Source organism: Pinus tabuliformis, chromosome 9 (genome assembly GCF_031772625.1).
Source record: "Pinus tabuliformis cultivar Carrire ecotype Pingquan chromosome 9, CPIR1, whole genome shotgun sequence".
In the NCBI taxonomy this organism is placed as follows: domain Eukaryota; kingdom Viridiplantae; phylum Streptophyta; class Pinopsida; order Pinales; family Pinaceae; genus Pinus; species Pinus tabuliformis.
Genome location: NC_142307.1, coordinates 1,891,302,617 through 1,891,314,299, shown reverse-complemented (window position 1 = coordinate 1,891,314,299; position 11,683 = coordinate 1,891,302,617). Strand labels below are relative to the sequence as shown.

General features: G+C 36.2%; 1 protein-coding gene across 1 annotated transcript; it reads left to right on the top strand.

Annotated features, from left to right (window-relative positions):
• The first annotated feature begins 5,061 nt into the window (after positions 1-5,061).
• Positions 5,062-6,731, top strand: LOC149156498 (galactinol synthase 4-like). Its single transcript, XM_089438188.1, has 4 exons — positions 5,062-5,497; positions 5,588-5,908; positions 6,004-6,138; positions 6,274-6,731. The coding sequence occupies exons 1-4, from the start codon at positions 5,168-5,170 to the stop codon at positions 6,526-6,528; spliced, it is 1,041 nt and encodes a 346-aa protein (XP_089294314.1). The 5' UTR covers positions 5,062-5,167; the 3' UTR covers positions 6,529-6,731.
• The last annotated feature ends 4,952 nt before the right edge of the window (positions 6,732-11,683 follow it).

The window sequence follows — 11,683 nt, the reverse complement described above, 5'->3', positions numbered from 1 at the left end:
TGAAATATCTGATAGACTGAAGTCTGATACCGTGATACGTGATACTGATTATTCTTGGCGGCAGAGCACCGCGACATACCAGAAGTCTGAAGAACAAACACCGTGATCACTGATTTGAGGCTTGAGCCGTCCCCGTTTACCATTTCCGGCGGCAGTGGGCAGCTTCAGTAGCAGTGGGCAGTGGGCAGCTTCAGCCGTAGTGGACAGAGCAGCTTCAACGGCAGTGGACCATGGTATTTACAAGTTCTTTGTAGACCTGTGTTCTCTGTTTTAAGTTTTAAGTGATCACGAACACCCAGGCCTACGAAAAACCCAGGCCTGTAGACACGTAACATTCAGCTGGAAATTTTTCATCGAATTTTTAATTGCAATGTTTTCCATCGAATGTTTCTCAAGGAAATTTTCTGCCATCATTTCCAAAGATTACAGTTTCCAAAGACTGTCTTTGTTCACATGCCTTAGCATTGCTCTGTGGGCATGACGTGCTTCTCAAGGGTGTTGAATCATTGTAAAAATTTATCAACAGTGATAAGTTTTTCAAAACTTATGAGCGACACAGTATTCTGAAATCATATATGATTATGCTATCTCAATACTATAAAAGGAACAATATGGGTGTACAATGCCACAAGCAGAATATCATATCATATTGCATGTAGCTTTGTGGAAATATTTAATAAGGTGATGACCATAGTTGGAAAAAAAAGGGTAGTTGTTTGCACATTCATGAGTCCCTTCCTACCGCATGAGACTCTTATGATTAGTCTTGACTCTCTCCATTAGTCTTATGCTATAAAAACAATTTCAAAACTTATGCCCAAGGTTTGTTAAAGTCTCAATGTAAATTATGAATCTCCTGTATTTGTGGATCTTCAATGCCTTTAATTATTAATATTATATGGCATCGAAACCAGAACTGGAAAAGAGACCTCTTACTCTGTAATTTGAGCCTGAAGATTCTTGTAAATCAGTTTGGAATGAATTTATGAAACATTCATTCCTGAGCCAAATAAGTTAATATTTAATAACCATCAAATTATAAACTGTAAATGCATAGTGCACACATACAGGTTCAAAAATTTTAGGTCAAATAGAAAGTAGGATTGAGACCAGCCATAAGTTGTAATCAACTGATGTTGTTAAATGGCGAAGGGCTATTTTGGACAATGGCTAAATTAAGTATCAAAATCTGCTAATTTCTCACAGCATTCTGATAACATCATGTTAATATTAAAACTAGGAAAATATGCCTAAATGAATATGCGTGTTTTGTGGAAGGGTAAGGCTGCCACTGTTTTTGGGATTGCTTTACCACAGAGCACATCATGCATGGGGTAGGTGGATGATTAGATATCAAGAAAATTCTAGACCACTATCAAGTTGAGAAGAATCTGAATCTCCTATGAAAAAAATTAAAATTGTGTTTCTATATGGGAGAGACTAAACATTCAAAGCAAAGTTACAAGATCAAGCTCCAACCAGAATGAGCAATTTCAATAAGGAGAGAAGTTGTCTTGAAATTAGAGTAGGAGGCAGAAATTCTAACACTCCTTGGCTGTGTAGGAGGAAGGTTCTGTATGACCATATCCTGATTCATTGAAATTTTATAGGCATCCTTGCAAATGAACCTAAGCTGCATAGTTATTTTAAAGCCTGTGTGTGACAAAATCTGTCCCAAGTTTCAACTTTCACCCAAATAGCTGAGTCTAGCATTTATCCTAGTATGTATTTTGAATTTTCAGTTTTAGTAGTAGCTTTGAGCTCTCTCACATAGCTCTCACATAACTCTCATGCAATTTTGTGACCTTCAATCTCCCTTTTCTTGTATTTTCTTCTATTTTCATAAATAAAATATTAATTAATGCCTCTTTTCCTTTTCAAAACCTTTGTCAATTTCCTTAGCTATAATAAACCAAATGAACACCCACTAAGATGTTTTTCCCAACATTAAGCTTGGAATACATGTCTCATGACCTTGGGAGATTTCCTGATACCACCTCACCTGGTTCCAAAACCATCCGACAATCCAAAGCTCAACCAAATGAAAGAACCCCATCACACCATGGCTATCTGGAAATGGAAAGGCAAGGCTAAAACCACTGTCACACTTGGAAAAACCCATGCCAGTGACAACAAGAGAAACAAATACACACATACATGTACCATGCATTCACAAACTAGCTAGGAAATCACACATGCAACCTGTTATCTGCAAGTATTCTTATTGAAGCTTTATGATCCAACTTTTCCTTGCTTGTCCCTTGTTTTGCCTTTATTTTCTTGTCCTTCCTATGCTTTCCTTTCTCCAATGCTAGCGTGCTCCAAGAATTCTTTAAGTGTGCAAGAGTATGAGAGAATAGAGAAAGCCCCAAAACTGGACTGAGAAAAGTCTACACACTGATCCTCAGAAGCCTTTTTATTATTGAGGCCTCTATTTTCTTCAATTTCCTCTAATTTTCCTTCAATTTTTCCTCATGCAATTTTGTGACCTTCAATCTCCCTGTTCTTGTATTTTCTTCTATTTTCATAAATAAATATTAATTAATGCCTCTTTTCCTTTTCAAAACCTTTGTCAATTTCCTTAGCTATAATAAACCAAATGAACACCCACTAAGATGTTTTGCCCAACATTAAGCTTGGAATACATGTCTCATGACCTTGGTCTTATTTTTCCTTTATCAACTTTATTACATTAAATTTTAACTCAAGGACGTTACAAAGAGGATCTCATAGGAAGTGCTTTAAGAACAAAAAAAAAGGTTGAGAAGATTAGGAAAATACATCTACAAGTATATGAAGCACTAAAGAAGTCACAAGAAAGTTGTAAAGCTATTCATGATAAGCATACGACATAGAGGTCATTTAGAGAGGTAGATAGAGTATGGTTAGTTGAACAAGGAGAGGCTAGAGGCTCTTGGTAAGAAAATCAAGGCTCCATGATATGGCCTTTTTGAGGTATTGGAGAATATGGGAGATAATTCTCGCAGACAAGTTTACCCCCACAATGTGCATTTACTTAGTGGTGAATGTGGACTTACTTAGCACTAGATGCTCAAACAGAGTTGACAAAACATATAGTTTTGTAGAAGAGGTCTAGAACTACAAGATAGGGGTATCATGACCTTTAGAAGATTGGATTGGAAATATAACTTCCAAGAAAGACTAAATGGTGCTCTTAGCAGAAGGTAGCAAAAATTCATTAGAGAAAATCAAAGGCTATATGATATGGTACTTTTAAGATGTTAGAAAAGATGGGAGATCAATATTTATGAATATATTGATAGAACTAAAAATGTGCTTAAGTCCTAGATTCTCCCACATGTAACTACATTTTTGTTTAGGTTGGTGTTGTCATTTCTTAAACATTGATTTTCTTGTTGATTTTCATGGCCATTTGTTCTTATCTAGCATTGAATTTTTTTGGTTTGATAACTAAATATCATGTTGTGTTACATTAAAAAAAAATTTAATCAATTAAGTTCAATGACAATTAATATACTAATTCTCTTTCATTTTAAAAATTGCCTTATTAGTAAAAACAAGTTCGAAGTTTCTTTTAACTTTAATTTGAATTATAAATAATAATACACTATGAATTTAAACACTTTTTCTCATCCAAATATATGTAATTGAATGCCTCTACTAACCTAATCCTATAATTGAATACTTTTACTAAAATAACTTAATCCTATCACCTAAAACAAGATTACATGTGGCATTCCATCTCAAAGAAGTTTGCATGTCACATAGAGATGCTCACGTGAAAAATGTGCAATGCTACTCAATGCTTCTTTTCTGCAATATATTTTCACCTACGGTTTCTTGGACTTTTCTTCCCTAGTTATATGTATATATTATATATCTGAATATTCATTATATAACATTATCTTTAATGGTTCTGAGCTTTTTCGTTCTGAAAGCATTATCTTTAATGGTTATTATTTAAAGTTATCTCTCATAAATATATATAACTAACATTATCTTCAATGACTTTTGGTGTGTAGATGGCCTACATTTATAGTGGAACCATGGTGCCGTGTTCCACACTTCAATCTTTAGATGTTGTTAGTTTGTCTGGGCCCCCACCGATTCTGATGTGCAGTTTTGTCAAATCCGGAGCCTTACACCACCGACTCAACTTCCTGTAGGTTGCTTGGAACTCAAGGAACGTGGGTGACCCACACGGCACTTTATTTTTTCTACGCAAGAACAATATCTGGAACCTACAATATCTGGAACCTTATTCTACTGCACCTAGTGCACACTCACCGGAGCCTAGCCTAGCCGAGCCGTTAGCGCGGTTAGTTACGCGTTCGAAGGGAAAGGTTATATAGACGTCGCCAACGGCTTTCTAATATTCTATCTGCTAAGCAGATTCGGTAGCAGTGTCGTCTCCATAAAAATTAGAAATGAACAGAAAATGCTATCGCTCACTGAACCCGACACCATAGGTCCACCGATTCTCTTTGTCTGTGTGTGTTGGGATGATTTCCTGTCAAATTGTACGAACTTTTAGTTTTACGAACTTTCTTTATGTATCTCCTAATAATTTATGGCTAATTCCTTGGCCCAGATAAATTTATTTGGAATAATTGGGAGTTGTTTTTAGTGTGATTTTTTGGACTTTTTTTTATCAAATTTAATGGAAAAAATTGAAATGAAATCTTGGTTTGTGTTATTTAAACTAATTTTTTAGCTATATAAAAGTGAAATATTGATTGATTTAACACTCTAGACAGATTGTACATCAATTACCATCAATCTTGTGATTTCAATAAATTCCTATAAAATCTCAAAAAAAATCCAAAAAAAACTTTAAAAAATATCAAATATCAAATATCACGTAAGACAGACAACCTAAGACAGACAACCTAGGAATAAATATCAAATATCACCTAAGACAGACAACTTGGAATAAATATCAAATATCACGTAAGACAAACAACTTGGAATAATTGACACGTTACATACTAAGAGGTCGGCATTGTATTCATAGGTATTCTTGTTTTAAACATTACCCACTAGCGACCTTTAATTTGTCTATAAAGACAGACCATCTTCCGGCCCAAACATACACACTACACTGGTGTTCGGCAAATTGGTCTCTCCTTTTTACTACACATTATTAACTTTAAGCATACATACTGTGGAGTCTCCTTTTCTCACCATGAATCCAGGAATTGCTCCAGAAGATCGCCTCTTCCACGACATGAGAGAGGCGGCCAGGAAGACGTGTAGAGCGTACGTGGCTTTCTTGGCTGGATCGGGCGACTACGTGAAAGGTGTTGTTGGACTTGTAAAGGGTTTGCGGAAGGTGAAGAGCGCTTATCCTCTTGTCGTTGCTGTTTTGCCCGATGTTCCAGAGGATCATCGCATGCAACTGCAAAGGCAGGGTTGTATTGTTCGCGAGATTCAGCCCATCGAACCCCCCGAGAATCAAGTGCAATTCGCAATGGCTTACTATGTCCTCAATTACTCTAAACTCCGTATTTGGGAGGTATTTTCAATGTTTTCCTTTTTCTGCAACTTTCGATACCCTAAACGCATGCATATAGTTGTTAAGAATCTTGTTTTGGGTGGTGGGCAGTTTGAGGAGTACAGCAAGATGGTATATCTGGATGCAGACATCCAGGTCTTTGACAACATTGACCATCTATTTGACATGCCCGATGGATACTACTATGCGGTGATGGATTGCTTCTGCGAGAAGACATGGAGTCACACTCCGCAGTACAACATCGGATACTGCCAGCAGTGGCCCGACAAGGTGTCATGGCCCATTGAATTAGGGCAGCGGCCCTCTCCATACTTCAACGCTGGCATGTTCGTGTTTGAGCCGAGTCAGCTGACCTTCGACTGCCTTTTGGAAACTCTAATGGTCACTGTGCCAACACCCTTCGCAGAACAGGTCTGCATCTGTTATGGATTTCAGTCAGGATTACGCAGATTTTTGTTTGGTTTACCAGATCTAATTTTGACTAAATTGTGGTATATGTTTTGTAGGATTTCTTGAACATGTTTTTTGAGAAGATATACAAGCCCATCCCCTTGGTGTACAATCTGGTTCTGGCCATGCTATGGCGACATCCCCGTAATGTGGACTTGGACACTGTCAAAGTTGTTCACTATTGTGCAGCTGTAAGCTTTTCTTTATTGCCCAAATTCGTGCAAATGCATTATATAGAAAAAAAATATGACGTACATGTAAAAGATGAGATAGGTCGGCGTTCTGGGCATGCGGGGTTACGTTTATTGATAGATGTGGATGTGCAGGGATCGAAGCCGTGGAGGTTCAGTGGGGAGGAAGAAAATATGGACAGGGAAGATATAAAGATGTTGGTGCACAAATGGTGGGACATATACAATGACCCTTCTCTCGATCACTCAGGAACAGGAGATGCTACAATTCCTGATCCGATTTCGGAGGGCGACAGAAAACCAAATAATCTGCAACAAGTGTCTGATAATTCTTTGCTTTCTGAGATGTCAACGTCCCCCAACTTCATGCCTGCTCCGCCTGCAGCTTAAGAGATTTGAATCTTTTTAGAAGTTGTCTGCACTGTCTTTATACTATAATTCACCGGTGTCTTTGAGCTCAAGAGTTCGTTTTCAGGACTTCAAGAATAATTTAGTTTTTTATTTAAATGAACATCAATAATAGCACTAGACTACACGCTTGCGATGTAACAAAGCATTACATATTATTATTGAAAGTCCACTAAACTTGATAACGCCCATATATTATACAGATTGGCTTTAAATGTGAACTGTTCGTTCACAGTTTCCTGAAAAATATATCAAGGTTTTATTAGCATGAACATGAATAACAAATCCTTACCACACTTTTAGTTGAATTTTTAAAAAGAAATCTCTGAACATAATATCGTATTTCATGATTAGTGATACGACATTAGCTTTAAAAACGAGTTACCATTTTCAAATAAAGCATCGAAACAAAAATCACTCAGTGACAGACTTTTCTTAAAAAAAATAATGATTATGTTTTTAAATTTTAATTTTTATTTAATATATAGAAATTTCTAATAAGAATGGAAATTAGAAATTAGTATAATTATATAAATTAAATGGTTGGTCATTTTGATATGAATTTCATAATAAGCATCAAATTATTTCTTTTTACATTTCAAATTTGTTAAAATTAAAAAAATCATAAGAATTAACTAGAATTTTATGCAAAAAGATTCAAGATAACTATCAAATTTTTTGAAGTGCAAATTTTTTTTAGAGTTCAAAATTTGGAAAAAGTTCAGCATCTCAATAAATTTGGTCCTGGTCCCCTTTGTTGTTTGATAGATTCTTGGTTGAAATAGAACCGTTTACATATCTCTATATCATTTTCATGGTTTAAAGTGTATTTTCAAATGCCTTGAAAATTTCCTTGACCACTTAAATTATGTAAAGCACTGGACATGTTAGTTTTATATTAAGAATTGAATGAATTATACATATGACCTTTATTATTTTTATTAATAACTAATTGAATTTTATTACTTTTAATGATTGGTTTAGACAATGAAATATTTCATTATGGTCAACTTTAACAATTTTCTTAACTCATTCTCTATATACATATGAAATCGATCTTGAAATATTAGTACATATAGGTATTCAAAAAATAAGTACATATAAGTATAAATTAGTACATATAGGTGTTTTGAAATAATTTTAAAAATTATATAACTTATATAGATAACTATATATAACTCATAATTAGATTACTTCACATGGATACCAAAATATTTTATTTATGACTACTAGTAAGATTGAAATACATTTACCACATCTTCTACACACCAAACATGGTTATTCATTTTTGTTTTTTATTATAACCAAAATTGTTTTTTATTTAGATAATATTTTATTTTTATTTTAAAAGGTGCGCATGTAACCTCTAGGTTGAGCACAATCAAAATCACACATCACCCTCATACTAGGTTGTATAATGCATTTCTCAAGGCAAGAATTATTATTATTATTATTAAGAAAAAGAATTAATATATAAGATAAACATGTATACTTCAAAAAAAAACATGATTCTTAATCATAAGATTCCCCACCCTATTATGGAGATTCTTAATCTATGACATGCCTAAAAAACCATAACATTTATTCATATGAGATTTTTTTAATTCATGAATTTAATTCAAAGAGCTAAAAAAGACAATTGTTTTGGAAATAAATTTTAACTTTTGATTTGTATATATTATTGTGAATATTCTAGAATATTTTATAGAGATTAAATCTCTACCATCCACTTAATAATTATTTATAAGTAAAGAAAAATTATTAAAACTCTATTTCAAAATAGACATATCTATTAACATAATAAATTAATATAAAACCTCAAAATGAATACAATTTTTGTACAAAATAAATTTGTTCAAAATCATGTCACAAGAAAAAATCTTATCCCATGGGTTAAGATAATGAGTAAAGACAATCAAACTTTAGTCACTCCTATTATCTTATATGGATGTGAGGTATGGGGTTGCAGCATCTCTATGAATCCTGGAGAAAGATTGAGCAAATCCAGAAGCGTTTTATAACGTATAACTTGAAAATTAAAAGCAATACACCATATCCTATTCTCCTTATAGAAGTAGGTCTTTCCCGTATCGAGAGCCTAGCTATGACTAGGCTTCTGGTGTACAAGCACAAACTCAATAACAGATGATGCAGGAGCATCCAGCTAAGGCACCATGACCGGGTGTTGGTCTCTGCCAGGTTGGAAAGTTGAGTTAGCATTTGGTTTGTCTTTCATGTTTAGTTTGTCAGAGTAGGAGGTAGGATTTTGTTTTTCTTAATTTCTATATTAGTCAAAAGGTAGTTGGTCGGTTAGGGTTATTACGTATCTGACTTTAATAAACAACAGATTAATAATTTTTCTGTCATCTTAAAAGGAAAAGACAAATATGTCTAAATGTAAATCTTGTCATGTAAACAGAACCGAGTATTTAGTAGTTATGTAACTATACTGCCTACAACCGAAAGTAACTACAGTTTCATTAACTGTAAACAAAAACGTATAAATGTAACAATGGAAAACATGTAAAAGGTTTAGCATTTCCAGATATGAGTAATAGAAAGAGACAGAATGCAAATTTTTCCTATCGTCCATCTGTATCATTGCCTACGTGCTGTGCCATTGTGTTTTATCCATTGACTAGTTGAATTCAGTGATAACAGACAGAGTACAGGCCTACTACTGTAGGTTGTGTTTCTTTTCCTCTCTTAACAGAAAGCAATACTGTAACACGCATGTAATTCCCACAACCAAAGCGAACAGGCAAGCGAATTAAATTCACAACCAGGAGAGAGACATATAGTGAATCAATCGAAAGGAGAATACAAAATCAAGACACCGAGAAACGAACTACAGCAGAGGTAATTCTGGACAAAACATCACACCTTTTTCTTAAAAAAACAGAGACATATAATATATATATATATATATATATATATATATATATATATATATATATACATTGTTGTTGTTCAATGCAAATTAAGTATTACATTGTCCAAAAACAAATCGAGTATATAGTGTCCGATAGAACAAACAAACCCTAGTCTAGGGTTTGATGTCAAGGAAACCCTCGAACCTCAACCAGACAACCGAGCCAGAACTGTAACTAAATCGGAACTTGAAACCAGACACAGGCCTAGGTCGTGAGAACGACCCAACTTGTACACAGCAATCAGACAACGAGGAGAAAACACCACAGAATAAAAAAGAAACCCTAACTGTAAATTAACAAACTGTGGAAGACCGAGCCTACCAGCAGAGTGTTGTAGAGCTTAGAGACCGGATTGTGATAAATCTTCGCACCCCAGGTCGAACCCTTGACCTATGCAGATAGAACAAGCCACAGTTAGCGTGCATTGCACAGTGGTACCTGAACAGAGATATAATAAAAGCAAAGGGAAAGCATAGCATACCTGGGCACGACCAGACCAAGAATATCACGAAACAGAGCTGCAAAGAACCAAAAGAAGCTTGAGATAAGAGGAGCAGGTGTTGGTCAGCTACTAAACCAGAAGAGGGTGAATATAAAACACAGAGGAACAAATTACCTGAGTTGTAGCTAAGAGAGTCATAGTTTCGTCACCTGTGCACATTGAAACAAGAACTTAAATGACTTTAGCACCATAAGAGTAGCAAGGAGTACTGTCAACAACAGGAAAGAACAACCGGTGGCCTGAGAGACCAGGCATCGAGTCCAAGCAACAACAGAATAAAAAAATAATTCACTGTGTAAAAGAATTCGAGCGGACTAACCTCCAGAGCCGAGACAAATTCATGCAACAGGGAAAATTCATTGCCAATAGCACAAGCAAGTTCGGAAGACCGACATTCATTCACAGCCACACCCAAAAACAGAGTTTGCCATAAGAGCTGGGACGAGACCAAACACTTTGATAGGAACCCTCGTAGAGTTTCCATAGTAGAGCAGAGCCCATACAATGACCGGAAGCACTAAGGTTTTGTGTAAAAGACCAAACAGGAGGACAAAGCCTGAGGCCGGGTACCGGTAGGTTAGCATTTACGAGCCCCATTAATGACTGCAAACTCCAATAAAAATATCTGATACTCATATCTGCAATCAACCGCCAAACCAACAAACCGAATCCACCAACATCATTAATCCCGGACAGGTTGACAACCAAGGTTATGTTGAAGCATGGGCTGGGTCCCATCATAGTGGTATCAGAGCAGTTTTTTTAAGGTTAGTTAGAGAAATGGAAAGAGGAAGGTGGGGTCATGGAAAAGGTGCTCGAAGGATAGCAGAGGAAGGACTGAGAGAGGAGATCAGGATTCTTACTGCCCATTTGGAGGCATTAGAGGCAGGGAGAAGAAGAGACCCAGAGATAGGCGATGATAGCGAAGAGGAAGCTGAAGCAGCAACAGATGGACCGGAAGGCGAGACCCCAGAAGCAAGACTGTTGAGGTCTGTTTTAGTGGCAAGCAGTAAACCCAAACCAGAACTCCCAACCTATGATGGTAGCCTGTCCATAGAGGTTTTATTGGATTGGATTAGCGAGATGGATAAGTATTTCGAGTGTGAGGAAGTCAATGAAGACCGCAGAGTTAACTTCGCTGCAATGAAATTGAAGGGACACGCAGCGCTGTGGTGGGACAGTGTCCAAACAGAGAGAAAGAGATTGAACAAGTTGCCAATTAAAACCTGGTCAAGGATGGTGGCCAAGTTGAAGGGAAGATTTCTGCCGAAAGACTATCAGATTGCACTACACAAGCAAGCGCAGAATCTGAAACAGAAAGGAATGATGGTGAGGGAGTACATGGAGGAGTTCTATCGAGTGAACTTAAGGGCTGGATATACAAGGGATATTGCAGAAAGGACAACCAGGTACGTAAATGGTTTAAGACTATAAATTTTAGATGAAATTAGTATTTTGTCTCCAAAGAACATTGAAGAAGCATATCAGAGTGCGATGAAAGCTGAAGAGAAATTTATTAGAAGGCAGAATGCCCGAAGAGGACGAGGAGCTGGCAGGGGAAAAGGCCAGTCATATGGCAGAGGGCAGACTGCTAGTAGTAATGAGGAAGGCAACAGTTCCAGAGCTTTCGGATTAGCAGAAAGAGGTGATAATGCGAGAGGCGGTAGGTCATCCCAGCGAGGCAGGGGAAATGGCTGACGTA

Coding starts and splice junctions, on each gene's coding strand:
- LOC149156498 (XM_089438188.1), top strand. CDS start 5,168: ATGAATCCAGGAATTGCTCCAGAAGATCGCCTCTTCCACGACATGAGA. Junction 5,909..6,003: donor CAACACCCTTCGCAGAACAG/GTCTGCATCTGT, acceptor TATGTTTTGTAG/GATTTCTTGAACATGTTTTT. Junction 6,139..6,273: donor TTGTTCACTATTGTGCAGCT/GTAAGCTTTTCT, acceptor GTGGATGTGCAG/GGATCGAAGCCGTGGAGGTT.